The sequence below is a fragment of the Bos indicus x Bos taurus genome, chromosome 18 (genome assembly GCF_003369695.1).
Source record: "Bos indicus x Bos taurus breed Angus x Brahman F1 hybrid chromosome 18, Bos_hybrid_MaternalHap_v2.0, whole genome shotgun sequence".
In the NCBI taxonomy this organism is placed as follows: Eukaryota; Metazoa; Chordata; class Mammalia; order Artiodactyla; family Bovidae; genus Bos; species Bos indicus x Bos taurus.
Window position 1 is genome coordinate 30277771 of NC_040093.1, and position 19413 is coordinate 30297183.

The 19413-nt window shown below is 38.0% G+C and overlaps 1 protein-coding gene across 2 annotated transcripts in view; it reads right to left on the reverse strand.

Annotated features, from left to right (window-relative positions):
- The window catches only part of NFATC3 (nuclear factor of activated T cells 3), a 94016-nt gene that overhangs the window by 29965 nt on the left and 44638 nt on the right, over nucleotides 1–19413 (reverse strand). For both annotated transcript variants that reach the window (XM_027516183.1, XM_027516184.1), the window contains exons 4-7: nucleotides 12387–12586; nucleotides 6056–6228; nucleotides 3327–3467; nucleotides 769–824 (exon numbers count right to left, since the gene is read on the reverse strand). In XM_027516183.1, the coding sequence (XP_027371984.1) occupies nucleotides 769–824; nucleotides 3327–3467; nucleotides 6056–6228; nucleotides 12387–12586 (570 nt within the window). The remainder of the gene's footprint in view (nucleotides 1–768; nucleotides 825–3326; nucleotides 3468–6055; nucleotides 6229–12386; nucleotides 12587–19413) is intronic.

The following is a 19413-nucleotide window of genomic DNA, read 5'->3' on the forward strand; positions in this document are numbered from 1 at the left end:
AGCTTGTTCTAATTTTTAATCAAAGCTTAATAGCTCCCATATTGTGTTATAGATTTCTTATTTTTTTTTCTGGCCTTACTGCGTGGCCTGAGGGATCTCAGTTCCCTCACCAGGGATTGAACCTGGGCTACAGGAGGAAAAGCATCAAATCCTAACCACTAGGGAACGCCTTTATCTTAAATTTTACATTGAAAATGTTCTAAATGGCAAAACACAAAATCTGTATCTATATCAAGAATAATCTTACATATGCATAGAGAAAATTTTTAGTTCCAAGTCAACCACAATCCTTAATCTAACTTCTCTAGGTCTTTGGAGAACACTGTGGGAAGTAGTATTGCCTACCCCAGAGAAAATTCTGTCTCCATTCCAACCAGGGTGAAGGGATCACAGCTTTCAGTGTTGAATCCTGGAAGGCTTAATGTGGAGGAGTTGGAAAGAGTATGTTAAATACAAAACCCCTGAGGGCTTGTCCTCCTATTTTTTTGCCCGTTGTTTAAAGACGTTCACTGAATTCAGAGAAGTAAATCAATGATAACTTCAGTAAGAACTTCTAATAATCTTTCATTTCTAATTTCTCCTTCCCTATCCACAAAAAAGGGGAAGACACCAACAGTTTATCTTTCCTAAACTTTATTTTAGTACCAGGAAAGCAGTCTATCTCATGTCCAAACTTCTAAAAAAGACTCCTCATCTATACCACAAAGCAACATTATCTAATTTTCACATTAAGCATCTCAAATATTTCCAAAGAAATCAACTTCTTACCCCTTGACATTTTTCCTTGATTATTTTCCCTTCTACTTCCCACTGAGGTCGTCCATCTATTGAAAGAAACAATTTACAGTTAAAAGGAAGTCAAAAAGCATGCAAACAAAATCTAACTTATTTAGTATCACAAGTTTATTGGCAAAAGGAATCTTTATCTCACTGACTTCTGTTATGAAAATGTCTACCCATGGGGAAAAAAATGTGAAGAAAGATCTTAGGCTACCTGAATTTGCAGGGCCTGTAGACTTTAGTCTACTAAGTGATGTATGAAAATCTTCTGAGAACACCTCTACAAAGTGGCGGCCAACTTCTTTCTGCTTGTGTGCCTTAAAGTAATGAGAAACTCATTCCCTAACCAAGTAACCCATTTCATCTTTGGATAATAACTGCTGCTAGAAAACTGCTCTGTCTTCATGATAGATAACATGTCTCCTTCAAGTACCCAACCTCTGGCCTAAGCACTACTCCTTGTAGCCACCCCCTAAAAATCTTGAGCGTCTCTGTGAGACAGTATTTCATATGTTTAAAAGCATCTGTGTTTTCCTGTGTCTCCTTTTCTGCTGCCTAGCACCTCTAGTTCCGCATCTGTTCCTTAAACGATATTTTAGCCCCCCTAGTCACTCTTCTTTGAACAGTCTTCCAGTGTGACCATCTCCCTCCAAATGCATCAGGCTGAGGACTGAATAGACCAGGTGAGAAATGACTCAACATGACAGAGAGTGACTGAAGCTCTTGTTGTCTTACATGGAGATGCTATGTCTCTGTGAATATGTTATCTGAGGCAGCTACACTATAAAGAAAGTGTCTGACACTTCGCATGTGGCCAGCAAGTGTCCCTCAGTCTGCCACATTTCCTACTGCCAAGCTCAAGCTCCCACACTGTGTACTCATGCAGCTGGGTTTGTTTTTTTTTTTTAACCCCCAGCCCTTGCTATGTGAGTTTCCCCCTACTAGACTTCATTTTCTAGGATTGCTTGGCTTGTCAAGATCTTAGAAACAGATGGTCTTGTGAATAATTTGCTAGGCTTTCCAGATTTGGGTCACCACAGATCTTTATTATCTGGTTTCTGTCTCTTCGTCACAAGTGACTTGTTTACCTGGGGAGCACCCCATCTGCTACTAGTGCTCGCATTCCAGTCTAATGTGCAGCTATTCTAAAGCATTCTTCTTATGTCATGGGCATTCACCCAGTGACAAAACCAAAAAGTACCTTCACTGCTAGGATGACTTCATCTGGTCTGTGAAGACTTGGTGAAATGCCTTTTCACCACTTTCTACTCCAACAACTAAGTATGAGCTACCCTTGTGCACAAATGCTATGCCTACTCAGAACTACAGCTCAGTTCAGCAATCATTTGCTGGGTCTCAACTTGCCAGGCACTCTGGGTTGCCGAAATAAGAGACAGGATACCCTACCTTCTGTCTGTGGATGAAAGGCAAATATAAACAGTTCACTATAATGAAATGTGGTGGTTACAATAATTAATAAAGACGCATTCTGGATGTACTAGGAGATAGATGCCAGGGTCCTTATAACCGAGTCTTGGCTACTGTAAACACTGTGCAATGAACATGGGACTGTGTATGTTTTTTTGAGATAGTATGTCTATTTTCTTCAGATAAATACCCAGAAGTGGAACTGCTGGATCATATGGTAGTTCTACTTTAAATTTTTTAAGGAATCTCCAAAATATCTTCTGTAGTGACTGCATCAGTTCACATTCCCACAAACAGTATACAATTCCCTTTTGTTCACAGACTTGCCAACACTTGTTTCTTCCAGCTTTTTTTTTTTTAACAATAGCCATTCTAAGAGGTGTGAGGTAGTATCTATGGTTTTGTGTTTTTCTTTTTTTGGGGGGACTTTGCCGGGTCTTCACTGCGGCATGTGGGATCTAGCTCCCTGACCAGGGAATGAACCTGAGACCCCTACATTGAGAGAATGGAGTCTTAGCCACTGGACTACCAGGGAAGAAGTCCCTCTCTATGGTTTTGACTTGCATTTCACTGATGATTAACAATGTAGAGAAAGAATCTTCGTATTTGTTGGTTATCTATGTTCTTCTTTGGAAAAATGTCTACTGGGATCTTCTGCTTATTTCTTAATTGGGATTGTCTGATTTTTTACTACTGAGCTGTATGAACTCTTTATGTGCTTTGGAAATATTTTCTCTCGTTCAGTAGGCTGCTTTCTCATCTTGTGGATAGTTTGTTTTGTTGTGTGGCTTTTTAAGTTTGATGTAGTCTGTTTTATTTCTGCTATTGCTGCTTTTGGTGTCAGATTCAAAAAATCACTGTCAAGACCTATGCCATGGCTTACTACCTAAGTTTTCTTCCAGTTTTACTGTTTCAGGTTTTACATTTAAGTCTTCAATCTATTTTGAGTTCATTTTTGTGTATGGTTTAAGAGAGTGGCCCAGTTCATCTATTTTATATATAGTAGTTTGTATCTTCTTATCCCAAACTCCTAATTTATCCCTTCTCTCTCCTATCCCCTTTGGTAACCATAAGTTTGTTTTCTATGTCTGTGTCAACTCAAATCTTATATTATTTACCTTGTCCTTTTTCAAGAAAGATGATTTTGGATTCTGGAAGAAAATTAGATCCAGTAACAATCATTTCATGACCTCCATTTACAGAACAACTGTTGATACTGTACTTCTCAATATGAGGAAGTTCTTGGGCAGACCGCTGAGCTGTTTTTTAACAGTGGAGAAAAATAAATACTAGTTTACAGTCTTTCACATGTAAATGACAAATTCTAGCTATAAAAGAAGAAAATTCTGGGCTTTTATAAAATGCAGGACAATATTATCTAAATAACTATGCTATTTAGAAAACAAAATACTTATTAGTCATGTGATTCTACATTATTATTAGACTACAACTATAGAGAAACTAATAAAGAGAAATTAATCAATGCCCGCAACTTATGTTGACTCCAACACATTTACCTCATCCACTTTTCTCTTTTTAGCTTAATACATTTCTTCCCTACAATTTGCCTTTTAAAATTGGCAAATTTAATAGAAGAAGAAAACTAAGTCCAAAGATGCATAACTATATTACATACAATTAAAAGAAGACAAGTTTCTAAAGGACAAACACCAAGTAAATCTTTCATCAAGAAAATAGCAAAAAAGAAAATAGCCAGATCATCAAGACATCAGGATTACATTTTGGATGATCTTCTGAATAACTAAACAAAGTATACATGAAGTACACATTTCAATACAGAATTTTTAAAAATGAACATAAATATTTCTTAGTCCACTCTACTCTTCCTTCCCAGGATATATGAACACAATTTATCTTAAAGCTTGTAAGTTATTATTTAAAGTATTAACTTTTCCTTGGTGCCATCATTTTCTGATATCAACTGAGTTCAACTGTTGTATTTTCTGGAGATCCTATTTCTAGCCTTTCTTTTCTTTTTTTTAAAAATGCTTGAGTTTCAAGCTATACTTCTTTTGACTGCTTAGGTTCTCTAAGGGTTTATTCCTGTCAAAGGCCTCAATAACTATGTTTCTCTCTGGATTAAAATAAAGTGTGGACTATACTTTCTTTTTCATGTTTTGGAAACAGGTCTACTTTTAGTCCTACTACTTGGGTGGAAAATTGGTGGCTTAGAGGGTCAGCTGTGTTTTGTTTGGCCAAAACACATTTTTAAGAAATTTAAACAATTTGACTGCCTTTATGATGCATGCAGTCCCAGTTCACTATGTCTCTTCCAAGTACTTCACACCAAGCCACAAAAGGTATATGAACTGGGATCCTAGTCCTGTTCAAAGACAATGTGTCATAGGGGATGGGTCTGGTTAGGATGAGCTACAATTTGGAAAGTACCAAGTACCAACCTAGATCTCAGAAAACATTTATGAAAACATTATGTCCCTATTTATGTTTTAAATGGCCCAACAGAGAAGGAGCATAAAAACAAGCACTGACCAGCCTAGGGAGTAAGACTAATTATTTATGGTGGAAACCAACCATCACAAGTACATTTGCTGAACACTCAAACTGTGTTCAGCAAATGGTATAGCCATAATAAAATATTATGCATGTGCTGAAAGTATTTTTGAAGAATATTTAACAATATGAAAAAATGCCCATTATAAGTGAAAATACCAAATACTCAAATACTCAGACCCAAAAAAATCCAGAAAATGGTTAATAGTGACTATATCAGAGAAGTGACATTACAAAAGATTTTAATGCTACTCTTTATACCATTCTGTGTTTTCTATATTCTCAACAGTCACACATTAAGTTAATAAACTAAAAGAGAAAACAAAATAATTTTAGCATGAATTCATCTCAAAAACTCAAGCTACTCTATGAACTTAAAATTATTTAAATTATGTTGCTAAAAATTAGAGAAATATATGCTTAAATGGGCACTTGTCTGGCAGAGTAACAAAAATTATGGCAACAAAAGCTGTTTCTAAGAAGAGGATTTAGCTGACTTGAAAATTTACTTTTCATTCTATACTTTTTTTTTAGGTAAGAAGTGGATTTATTCAGATTCAGAGAGAAGCACACTCCATAGTGTGGGCCACCACAGAGGGCAAGTGCAGGGGCCTCACTCTATACTTTTATTCATTTAAAATTCTGTACCATATACCTGTATTATCTATTAAAAGTTAATACAAAAATTATGCCCTAAAGGATCTAAACCACAATCTCAGTATTTCAGTACTAACAGCTAACCTGCCTGAGGTCCACAGTTCTCAATCCACAGCTTGAGTAGACATCGGGTTCTAGGGCCTTTTTCAATTTCTTGGCCTTGAAAATCTGGGTAAATGATATTCACTTTCTCAAGCTGGTGTAAATAAATATACAATTAAAAGCCAAAAGCCTGTGAGTCCATAGTTAGGTGAAGTGTCAGCTCGTAAAGACAGACATCTTCCAACATTTTAATAAAACAAAGGTGACCAAGTAATAGTGACACTTAGTGTCAGACTCATAGCTTCATGACTTGGTTCTCAAGTGTCATCAAGCCCCTTTCCTCATTTACAGGTTAAGAAAACTGTAGTCAAGAGAATAATGTCTATAGCCACACAGGCTACCTAGGGTCTGATTATAATGCAAAACCATTTCCTAACTCCAAGATCAGTACTTACTTCCACTACACATGTAGTTTATTTCTATATAAGAAAATCACACCAGCTATCCAGACCCTGGGTTTCAGTTTACTTTTGATCTCAACATAATAAATAAAACAGAAAATGAAAATGACCTTTTATAAATAAAATTTAAAAAACAGCATCACAAGCTCACTTACAGCATTCAACAGGTATAGAAGCTGTTTGCAGAGAAAGGACTTTTCCATTGGGCTGTGGGATGTGTACACGAAACACAAGTCGAACTCTAGTATTCTTTCTGCCAATATCAGTTTCTCCTTTTCGAAGTTCTATATCTGAATTTCGGAGTTTCAAAATACCGGCACAGTCAATACTAGTGGAAAAGAATATACAAGTATTATTGGCTAACTGAAATTAGTGGTTCCAAAAAACTCAGCTGAACAGTTATGTTAACTGGCCAGGCACAACTATCACAACCTAAAATCAGGTCAAAAAAGAAAGATATGACTGCTATTTTCTGCTATTTAAATTAAAAATATGATTAAAAATGTTTTGGATGACAAATAATACTAAGTGTACCAACTGACTGTAAAGAGGGATGTAAATAATTCCTCCCCATACCTGTATTCCCATGCCACTTTTCCTATTAAGAGGTAGAGTAACGATGTCCCCTCTCCTTGATAGTGGGCCTTATGATTTCCTTTGACAATGTGGCCAAGTGATGCTGTGTAATTTACAAGTCTAGCCCTGAAGAAGCTCTGGAGCTTCCACTTTTGTTCTTTTGGAGCCCTGAGACACAATGAAGAAGCCCAACTAGTATGCTGGAGAGAAAGGCCCAGATAATCCTCAACTACTCTGCACTACTCCAGCTGAAATCAGGTACACAAATGATTCCAGCTACCACTACATGAATGGACCAGCTGAGTCCAGCCAACGAAAAGAATCATGAAAAATAATAAACAGTTACTACTTTAAGCCACTAAATTTTGAGGTGGTTTGTTACAGAACTAGATAAGTAAAATATAAAGTGAAAGGCTCTAATTCTATACATATAACTTAGCCCAGAAAAGATTAATTTATAGGACCACAAATAAGTCATCAATAACATATTAAAACTTTTATACGTTTATTAATAAAAACAACTCATCAGGCTTGAACCAAAAAAGCTCAAGAAAAATCTGAAAAATATAATATTTTCACCTTCAAAAAGGCAAGGAAATTTCTTAAAAAGTAATATTTTTTAAAATAAACTTTTTTATTTATAAATAAACTGTATTTAGCTAATATTGAAAAACTGTACCTTAGCTCAAAACAGTACTGATCAAATTGTATCAAGCTAGTATTCATGCTCATATGCCAAATGAGTATTTGGTGGGAAATACCAGAGATTATCAATTTTTATTGAGTTTCAAGGGAAGGTATTTTAGCAGACAGTTAAGTTTCTAGCAGATGACGTGGAGTATCAGAAATGACTATCTTAAACTCTGGCTAAGCAATGCGAGAAAAGAAAAAAGCAACCAAACAAAACCTAAATTTATAGGAATGATAGTAACTATTAATTTCTACTTACAACACAATTATATCCTAGATCAGAATATAACACTGCCACATCCATTCTCATCAAGTTCTAAATCAAGGAGGAGTTATGAGTAGGGAAGGCAATGAATATTGGCATACTATATTTAAAGCATCTTGTAGAGTGGTTCTATGGTTGTGGGTTGAATATCAGTCTTAATTAAAGGATATTACCCATACAAGATAGATTAGGTTTGAAACGACCTAATTTATGGGATAGCAGGCAGAACAAAGGGGCTATCTCCCAATCTTCCCCCACACTACTGCTTTGAGAGAACAGTAGAGCTTTTTCTTTCTTTTGGCCGCATCATACAGGATACTAGATCCCTGACTAGGGATAAAACAGGCACACCCTGCAGTGGAAGTTGTTGTTCAGTCGCACAGTCGTGTCAAACTCTGCGACACCATGGACTGCAGCACGCTAGGCTTCCCTGTCCTTCCCCATCTCCCAGAGCTTGCTCAAACTCATGTTCATTGAGTCAGGGATGCCATCCAATCATCTCATCCTCTGTCATCCCCTTCTCCTTCTGCCTTCAATATTTCCCAGAATTAAGGTCTTTTCTAATAAGTTGGCTCTTTCGCATCAGGTGGCCAAAGTATTGGAACTTCAGCATTAGCCCTTCTAATGAGTATTCAGGATTGATCTCCTTTAGAATGGACTGGTTTGATCTCCTTGCTGTCCAAGCGACTCTCAAGAGTCTTCTCCAACACCACAGCTCACAAACATCGATTCTTTGGCACTCAGCCTTCTTTATGGTCCAACTCTTACATCCATACATGACTACTGAAAAAACCACAGCTTTGACTAGACAGACCTTTGCTGGTAATGTCATGTCTCTGCTTTTTAATATGCTGTCTATGTTTGTCACAGCTTTTCTTCCAAGGAGCAAGGGTCTTTTAACTTCATGGCTACAGTCACCATCTGCAGTGATACTGGAGCCCAAGAAAAGAAAAGTCTGTCACTGTTTCCATTATTTCCCCATCTATTTGCCATGAAGTGATGGGACTGGATGCCATGATCTTCATTTTTTAATGCTGAGTTTTAAGCTAACTTTTTCACTCTCCTCTTTCACTTTCATCAAGAGGTTCCTCAGTTTCTCTTCGCTTTCTGCCATAAGGGTGGTGTGTCATCTGCGTATCTGAGATCATTGATATTTCTCCCCACAATCTTGATTCCAGCCTGTGCTTCATCCAGCCCTGCATTTCGCATGATATACTCTGCATGTAACTTAAACAAGCAAAGTGACAATATACAGCCTTGACACACTCCTTTCCCAATTTGGAACCAGTCTGCTGTTCCATGTCCTGTTCTAATTGTTGCTTCTTGACCTACATACAGGTTTCCCAGGAGGCAGGTAAGGTAGTCTGGTATTCCCATCTCTTTAAGAATGTTTCACAGTTTGTTGTGATCCACACAGTCAAAGGTTTTGACTCCACTAGCTTTGTTCATAATGATGCTTCCTAAGGCCCACTTGACTTCGCATTGCAGGATGTCTGGCTCTAGATAAGTTACCACACCATGGGTCATTAAGACTTTTTGTGTATAGTTCTTCTGTGTATTCTTGCCATTTCTTCTTAATATCTTCTGCTTCTGTTAGGTCCACACTGTTTCTGTCCTTTAGTGTTCCCATCTTTGCATGAAATGTTCCCTTGGTATTGCTAATTTTCTTGAAGAGATCTCTAGCCTTTCCCATTCTACTGTTTTCCTCTATTTCTTTGCATTGTTCACTTAGGAGGGCTTTCTTATTTTTCCTTGCTATTCTTTGGAACTCTGGATTCAGATGGGTATACCTTTCCTTTTCGCGTTTGCCTTTCACTTCTCTTCTTTTCTCAACTAAATTGTAAGGCCTCCTCAGACAACCATTTTGCCTTTGTGCATTTCTTTTTCTTGGGGATGGTTTTGATCACTGCCTCCTGTACAATGACATGAACCTCTGTCCATGGTTCTTCAGGCACTCTCTATCAGATCTAATCCCTTCAATCTATTTGTCACTTCCACTGTATAATTGTAAGGGATCTAATTTAGGTCATACTTGAATGGCTTAGTGGTTTTCCCTACTTTCTTCAATTTAAGTCTGAATTTGTTCTTTCTGGTCTATTCCAGGCAGTCAGTGTCTGCCACCTCCGGTTGGGGAAGGGAACATGAATCTTGACTACCACCTCTATTTCATGTTTGGATCCTACAGTTCTGATAAGTTCACATTATTTGGTACGTAAGGCTTTCTTAAATTCTTGAAAATCTGTCTTAGAAACTCATGTACTCTGTTTTCTTTAATTTATTGATTTATACATTATTTTAAAAAATGATTTGAGGCATTTTACAACATAAACACGAATAACGTCAAGAAGAAAGAAATAGAAAAAAATTTTTAAATAGAAGAAACAGGAAATAAATATATCCCAAATCTAACGTTACATGAATTACTATAATTACTATAATTGAGCTTGATCATGAACTTCCAGGAAGCCGAGGCAAAAAATAACAATGATAAAGTTTTTGTAGGTCTGTCCTTGTCTGGTAAAGTCTACTGCTTAAAATATCCAGAGGAATGAATGGAAACATGGCCTGCAAACTGTCACCTAAGAAGCAATTTTATGAATTCTTAGAAAAAGATAGTTCAAAGTTGATTTTCAATTTCCCCTCTGCATCTGAATAACAGTATTTTCATGTGTTTTTGATGCTAAATGAAAAAGATCCTAGGGAATTCCCTGGTCGTCCTGTGGTTAGAATTCTGTGCTTCCACTGCCAAGGACTGAGGTTTGATCCCTGGTTGGGGAACTAAGATCCCGTAAGTCTCGTGGTGCAGCTAAAAAAAATTTAAAAAGTAAGATCCAAGAGTAAAAGGGAGGAAGGGAGGTAAGCCTTCTTGCATTCTCATTAGAGGCTGGCCACCTCACCTTATTTGAAAATGGGTCAAACAGGATGCCTGGAAACAGAGTTAACATTTTTCTTTAAGAGTTTTGCTCATGTACCTGAATAAGGATCACCTGAGAATACAAAGTTCTTTTTATATACTGCAGAACACAGAAAGTATAAGAGTAGAGATTATCAGCTAACAGTGCCCCAGCCATGAAAAAACTCTCATTTTAGCCCATGTATTGACTTAATAGGATCCAGTTCTCGAGTACTATTGACTTGAACAAAGCAGGCAAAGATAAGGTTTTATTTCAATCTATATTAATTTTTCTTTTCTGCTAGTAAGTAGATAAAAGCAATTCTTATTTTATAATTGTACAGTTATATCATAAATTACCATGTCTTCAGGGGTATATTCAATTAAATAAAAATATAAATTTAAAAGAGGAGAGCCTGAGACTGAAATCCGATTTTAATAGGACTATTCTTCCAATAGCCTGGGACAGATATCAACGCCACCTTAAGAAAGACCTATATTATAGTTTGAAACAATTTCTCTAAAAAAGTCACTGTAAGTTTCACATACCTGATTGTGGCAAAGTAATAGTTGCCTACTAAATATCCTTTTTCTGTTTTTCTCAGTAACAGACCCCTATCTTGTTAGGGGTGGCAATGTACTCAGGTTAAAAAACAAAACAAAACATATCCAGGTCTTCCCTATATACAAGGATGATCAATGAGATGCAATAAAAGTGTTGGGTAAGTTTCTGGGAAAAGCTGTTTAAAGAGGCCTGACTCAGATGAAAATTCTCTCCCACCCTTCCTCCTACCCCTTCTTCCTATTCCTTCTAGGATTACAGTTATGATGGCAAAAGCTCTAGCTGCCACTGTGGATCATGAGGTAATCTTGAGGATGAAAACTACAACCTAAAAATAGCAAAGAAAAAACAGAAGGAGCTTGGGGCCCCAATGACTTATGGAGCCACTATGCCAGCCCTAAAATGCCTATCTGTATATTTCTTTTGCAGAAAGAAAAATTAAACCTCTCGCTGTTTAAGCCACTGCACTTCAGGTTTCTATTACAGGTACTATACATTCCTAACTAATCCACTTGAACAAAACTCTACTGCATTCTCATTCAGAATTCAGCAAAATCTCATTTTATTTGGATATGGATAAAATGGGACATCTGAAAGCAGTCAAAAGTTTTCTTTAAGGAAACTTATCAATCACAATTGTTCTGCAATTATTTATTGTCAATCCTATGAAATTAAAAGACATTTACTCCTTGGAAGGAATGTTATGACCAACCTAGACCGCATATTAAAAAGCAGAGACATTACTTTGCCAACAAAGGTCCATCTAGTCAAGGCTATGGGTTTTCCGTTAGTCAGGTATGGATGTGAGAGTTGAACTATAAAGAAAGCTGATCGCAGAAGAATTGATGCTTTTGAAGTGTGGTGTTGGAGAAGACTCTTGAAAGTCCCTTGGACTGCAAGGAGATCCAACCCGTCCATCCTTAAGGAGATCAGTTCTGGATGTTCATTGGAAGGACTGATGTTGAAGCTGAAACTCCAATACTTTGGCCACCTGATGTGAAGAGCTGACTCATTTGACTCTTTTCCCTGATGCTGGGAAAGATTGAGGGCAGGAGGAGAGGGGGACGAAAGAGGATGAGATGGTTGGATGGCATTACCGACTCAATGGACATGGGTTTGGGTAGACTCCAGCAGTTGGTGATGGACAGGGAGGCCTGGCGTGCTGTGGTTCATGGGGTCACAAAGAGTGGGACACGACTGAGCGACTGAACTGATTAGACTGTGGGCTACTTGACAAAAGTTCACTATTTGTGTCTCTATCAACTAGCATGATGCTTGCCTGGTAAATACATGGTCATAAACTTTTGCTGAATTGAATTTTCTTTATGGAAATATGATACCAACCTTAGCAAATATACTCTAATTGTTTATAAAATGTTATTCAGTTAATTCAGAATACTATTTTATTTTTGTGCTATTAATATAAAAATAAATATATTTTCTTCTGAAAATTATTTCAGGAAAAGAAAAAACAGTCCATTTCAGGATGTTTCAAGATACCTGGCTGACATATTATTTTCAGGAAGAAGTGGAATTTCCAGAACCTTTGTGCTGGCAATTATTATCTCTTGGCTTGCAGTAGCAACTGTCTTCCCAGTGATTCGATGCACCTGGTAAAATGCATGAGGCCGTAAATATCGGTCATCTGCTGTTCCAATAAACATCTGTAGATTTATTGGCTTTTCACTGTAGCCCAGGAGCTAATTTGGAAGAGCAAACACAGAAAAATAACAACTCATTATCCATGCATTTTACAGTAAGTTTACAACAGTAAGTCTTGTATTTGTATCATATACTATTGATACATAAAATGTTATCTCAACAGTCAAAACAAGTAATAGGTGAACAACCCTCTAAACTACAGAAATATCTTAAGAGTTATAAAATGCTGGAATATATTACAAAGGGATGAGCGGGTTTTGGGGAATTAAAAGCTGCTGCTGCTAAGTCGCTCAGTTGTGTCCGACTCTGTGCGACCCCATGGACTGCAGCCTACCAGGCTCCTCCGACCATGGGATTTTCCAGGCAAGAACACTGGAGTGGGGTGCCATTGCCTTCTCCAGATTAAAAGCTAGATCAACCTAAACTCTGAAAAGCCTTGATAAGGTGCTATGTAGAATATAAAAGAAATGTTGATTCTGTGCTCTAGGCAACATTAACCATCCAGCTCGGACTTACAGATCAGCGTATGTGGGAAGGTCCCCAATCAGGCTATTAAAATCAGAGATACTTTTAGTAGAAATGACCTGAAAAGTCCTTTTCCATGTTTCCAACTGAGAATTTCAACTGACTTAAAAAGCTAGGCTACTTGACTTTCTTTGGTACTCTTCAGCTATTGCCTGGGTTAAAACAGCAACACAGGATGAAGAAGGGTGATGGCTAGGAGGTACTGGAGGTAAAAATGGTGATCACAAAAAAGAGGCAGTTAAAAGAAACAGAGCCTAAAGCATTTAGGGAGACTCCTGTGTTCAGTCTGATGGCTGAGTAGCACCCACTGGACCTGCCATCATGCAGACAGCAACTATGTGTACTGTGCTGTACTTAGAAGCTCAGTCGTGTCTGACTCTTTGCGACCCCACGGACTGTTTCCTGTCAACTCCTCTGTCCATGGGATTCTCCAGGCAAGAATACTGGAGAGGATTGCCATGCCCTCCTCCAGGGGATCTTCCCAACCCAGGGATCAAACCCAGGTCTCCCACATTGCAGGCAGATTCTTTACCTTCTGAGTCACCAGGGAAGTCCAACAGCAACTATACACTGGAACAAATATAAAGAATGACTTTGAAAGGAAGGAAAGTATCAAAGTAAAGAGATACTAGAAACTGACACATGTAAGAAGAAAATAAGGGAAGGTGTGTTTCCTGTTTTTAAGGCTTTAATCTGAGGGAAAGCCACAGTCCATGCTTTTAACAGTGTGGCTGAAACTACCAAAGAAATCTACAGTCTGAAGGGCTTGAAGAAACAAGGACAGAGCCTGTCATAACCTCTGGAAAGTAGAGGCAAATCCCAGAAAAGAGAGCCAGAGAAGGGGTGCTCCAAGTTTTATATATATATATATATACATATACACACACACACACACACTGGAGAAGGCAATGGCACCCCACTCCAGTACTCTTGCCTGGAGAATCCCATGGACGGAGGAGCCTGGTAGGCTGCAGTCCATGGGGTCGCTAAGAGTCGGACACTACTGAGCGACTTCACTTTGACTTTTCACTTTCACGCATTGGAGAAGGAAATGGCAACCCAGTCCAGTATTCTTGCCTGGAGAATCCCAGGGACGGGGGAGCCTGGTGGGCTGCCGTCTACGGGGTCGCACAGAGTCGGACACGACTGAAGCGACCTAGCAGCAGCAGCAGCAGCACACACACACACACACACACACACACACACACACACACACACTCCACCCAGTTCTTTGTCTGACCTGTAAACCATCCATAACAGGACAGACTCAAGCAGCCTAAGGCTAAAATAACTGAAATGAGATAATGAGGTACCACCAAGCACAGGGAGACAGGTTTTACAGGTTGACTCCAACCAAGTTAAGTGCCTGCTTAAACAAAAAAGTTCAACATTCTTTGGCAGTACATATGGGTGTGCATTTATATTTGTTTTGATGTTGTTCATCAAAGGTGTATGAGTTCTTCACATAATCTGAATATTAATCCCTTGCAGATATGTGATCTACAAATACTATCTCCCATTCTGCAGGTTGTTTTTTTTACTTTCTTGGTTGTGTCCTTTGACACACACAAGTTTTTAAAATTTTGCCTTTTGCCTTTGTGCATGCTCAGTCATGTCCAACTCTGCAAACCTGGACTGTAGCCCACCAGGCTCCTCTGTCCTTGATTTTCCCAGGCAAGAATTACTAGAGAGGGTTACCATTTCCTACTCCAGGGGATCTTCCCGATCCAGGGATTGAACCCATGTCTCTTGTGTCTCCTACATTGGCAGGTGGATTTTTAACCAACTGCACCACCTGGAAAGACCCTTTTTAATTTTGATGGAGTCTGATTTGTTTCTTTTGTTGCTTGTGCTTTAGCTAACATACTTAAGAAACCACTACCAAGTCCAATGTTGAGAAGATTTTCCTCAAGTTTTCTTCAAAGATTTTATAGTTTTAGGTCTTACATTAGGTCTCTGATCCACTTTGAGTTAATTTTTGTATATCATATAAGGCAAGGATTCAACTACATTGTCTTGCTTGTGGATATCTAATTTTCCCAGCACCATCTGTTGAAAAGACTCATTTCTCCCACTGAAAGGTCTTGGAACCCCATCAAAAATTAATTCATCATATATGTTAGAACTTATTTCTGGGCTTTCTATTCTACTTCATTGGTCTTTATGCCAGCACCATACTGCTTAAAATACTGTAGTTTTGTAGTATGTTACAAGTCAGGGAGAGGAAATCCTCCAACTTTATTCTTCCTTTTCAGGATTGTTTCAGCTACTTGAGGCCCCTTGCAATTCCATATGAATTTGAGACTACGATTTTTCATTTTGCAAAAAGGACTGTTAGAATTTGGCTAAATACTGCATTAAATCTGTAGATTTCTTTGGGGAGCACTGATATCTTAATTAAGTCTCCTTCCCATGAAAATGGGATGTCTATTTTTGTTCCAAGTATACTTAGATTTTATTTTTACTTTATATTTTTTTAAACAATATTGTTTAAGTAGACCATTTTTAAGTTATTTTTGAATTTGTTGTATACTGCTTTCTATCTTATGTTTTGGTTTTTTTGGCCTGGAGACACATGGGGTCTTAGCTCCTCAACCAGGGACTAAACTTGCACCCTCTGCACTGGAAAACAAAGTCTTAACCACTCGATTGCCAGGGAAGTTCCTATTTTTACTTTATATTATTTTTAAATTACTTTATATATTTCCATTTAGTTTTCTTTCAGAAACATTTTATAATTTTCAGCATACAAGTCTTATATCTCCTTGGTTAAATTAATTCATAACTACTTCTTTTAGATGCTATTGTAAGTGAAACTGCTTTCTTAATGTCCTCTTTGGGTTGTTTATCACCTGTACGTGCTTCCCTGGTGGCTTAGATAGTAAAGAATCTGCTTGCAATGTGGGGACCTGGGTTCGATCCCTGAGTTGGGAAGATCCCCTGGAGAAGGGAACTAGCTACCCACCCCGGTATTCTGGTCTGAATAATTCCATGGACTAAAAATAGTCCATGGGGTCGCAAAGAGTCAGATACAACTGAGCAACTTTCACATAGAAATACACAGAAACACAGCTGCTTAAGTATGAGTTGATCTCCTGCCCAGAAACTTCCCTGAACTAATTTATTAGCTCTAGCAGCTTTCTTGGGGATTATTCGGGATTTTTAAAGTAGATGAGCATGTCATCTGTTAATAGAGATAATTTTACCTCTTCCTCTCCAATTTTGATGTCTTTTATTTCTTTTTCTTGCCTAATAGCTCTGGCTAGAACTTTCGGCACAAATGCTGAATAGCAGTGACAAAAGCAAGCAACCTTGTCTTGTTCCTGATCTTAGGGGAAAAGCTGGCAGTCTTTTACCAGGATGATGTCAGCTGTGGGCTTTTCATAAATGACCCTGATCATGTTAAGGACTTCCCCACTTTTCCTAGTTTGCTTGGGTGTTTTTGTTTTTTTAATGAAAGCTGTTAAATTTTATCAAATGCCTTTTCTGTGTCAATTGAGATGATCATGTGGTTTTTATGCATTCTTTCTATTAATATGATTATAACAACTGATTTTCATTTGTTGAATCACCTTCTGCATTCTTGAGGTAAATTCCATTTGGTCATGCTGTATAATCCTTTTTAAAAAATTATTTATTTGGCTGCATTGGGTCTTAGTGGTGGCTTGCAGGTGTACTTGCTCTGTAGTATGTGAGATCTCTGTTCTCTGGCCAGGGATTGAACACACTCCCCTACATTACAAGGATTCTTAACCACTGCACCACCAGGAAGTCCCTGTATAATCCTTTTAATGTGTTGTTGGATTCGGTTTGCTAGTTTTTTTGTTGAGGATTTTTGTCTTATATATTTTAGGGATATTGTTCTTGTAGTTTTCTTGTATCTTTGTCCTTATTATCCTTTCAATTAAAAATTTTTTTTCCACATCTCTACTGGAATTCCTTCATCCCTTCACATATTTAGCCCACCTTTTCTACTAGCTAATTTAGCATTTTTATCACTGTTATGTCAAAGTCTCTTTCTGATAAGTCCAACCCAGATGTAGGGCCAGATTTGAGCCACCTCTGGGTCTGTTTCTATTGACTGTTTTCTCTTCACTGTGGTTCACAGTTTTTTTTTTTTAATTTTATATAATTATGTATTTATTTAGTTTTGGCTTTGCTGGGTCTCTGTTGCTACACTGGCTTTTCTCTAGATGCAGTGCGCAGGCTTCTTACTACAGTGGCTTCTTGTTGCAGAGCACAGGCTCTAGGGAGTGCAGGCTTCAGTAATTGTGGCACATGGCTCAGTAGTTGCGGCTCCCAGGCTCTAGAGCACAGGCTCAATAGCTGCGGCACATAGGCTTAGTTGCTCTGCAGCACGTGGGATCTTCCCGGATCAGGTGCTGAACCCGTGTCTCCTGCATTGGCAGGCAGATTCTTTACCACTATACTACCAGGGAAGCCCTGGTTCACACTTCCTTGTGTGTGTATGCATTGTTTAACATATACTAGACATTTTGTATAAAAGAACTCTAGGAATTGAAGTAGAAAATATTTATTTCCAGAAAGAGGCATGCTATTTTTAAATTTTTTTTTATTTGGTCAGGTCACAGTTCTTAAGCTGTCTCAGCTCTACTACTGCAGCTTTATTCAGACTCCTCTGCTTTGGGATGGTGGTTTACATGGCACCTGGTGGGGAGGTCTTATAAGCTTCAGAGAGATACTCTCAGCAATCCTCACTCCTACTTTTGGACCTAAGTGCCCCTGGGAAGAAAATTTGCCAAGGGCACAGTATGATAATATAGACTGCATAAAGTTTATTTTTCAGTAAGCACAGTGGAGGAGCTCTTCAAGGCAGTGGAGTTTCTAGGGCCCAGACCCAAGCACTGTCTCTACAAGCTATGGATGCTGAGTCAGAGTCAGTGATGTTTTCAGTAGAGCAAAACTGAGCAGGGTGGCTGGACACTGTTCCAGGCCACATAGCTTTCAAACCTGAGATTTTATGAGCTATTCAATAACCTTAAAAGAAATTCTCTTCTATTTGTATATTATGGTTTTGTAAAGTATCCTGAAATATGATATCAACAGAGTGCCTAGTATAGTGCTTGGCACGTAGCCAACAAATGTTAGCTATTAGTGTGCATCCGGAGTCTAAGTATGGAATCTAATCAGAGTTTCAAATTTATTTGATTATGTTGTCCTTCAGGTGAGTGTTTTACTCCCTCAGGCTTGCCCATGCCTGGCTTTACACTGGAGTCTGTAACCAAGCAACATCATAATTTATTGATTATCCTCCTCTACCCAGGAAAGGACATGAAATTTTTTGCCTATTATCAGAAAAAAAGGATTTACTCAGGATGCTTTTCAGTCCTGTAACATTTAGAGAAGCAAATAAAGCCTGAACCATTGCAACAGCCTTATAACTGCTCTCCCTGTTCTTACTCTTGCTCCTTGATAGCCTGTTTTCTGTCGAGGAGCCAGAACAAACTTGTAACATTAACCGGATAACTTTACCTCCCTGCTCAGAACTCTCTAGTGGCTTCCTTCCACACTGAGAACTAAATTCAAATGCCCTACAAATATTTACAAGTCCTATGTGATCTGGGCCCTAGATAATCTGCTGCCTTACCTTCTCCTACTCTCTCCCTTCCACAGTCTGTTCTGATCATCCTGGCCTTATTGCATGGACCACTTAAGCTCATTCGGACCCTCAGGAGTTTCACACGTAATATTTTATCCCTTTGGAATATTCTTCCCTCTGATCGTCACATTACCTCATTGCTTCAGCCTGCACTCAAAGGTCAGCTCCTCAGAGAAAACCACCCTATCTGAAACATTGTATTTCACCCCTTTATCCTGTTTTATCATTTTTCATAGTATTTATTACTATTAAAAGTATTTTATATATTTGTTCATATCTGTTTGCCTCAGTACCACATAAGTTTCAAAAAGGTAAAAACTCTGTCTTGTTTACCACTCTACCTTTTCCTCTTTTTATTGAGGATGTGTTATGAAAATATCTCTATCAAATGTCACTGCTTCAGCCAGTATTATATAGGTGACACTAAAATAAAGAACAAAGTGGTATGTATTAAATTTTAATGAAAGAGTGAAGACCTTTAAAGGTAGAAATCTATTAATCATAATAATATAGGAAATAGGGAAGTACATGATAAAAAGCAATTAAGGCTCTGTTTAGGAAAGAAAAGACAAAATCATGGAAATCAGTTAAGAGGCTAAAGCATTAAAATCATGTGTACTCAAAATTTAAACAAGGGTAGAAGTAAGAACATGAATAGAAAATAGGAATGAAGATGGATTAATGCAATAAATCTTTCTTATGAGTCCCTGAAGGGATTTT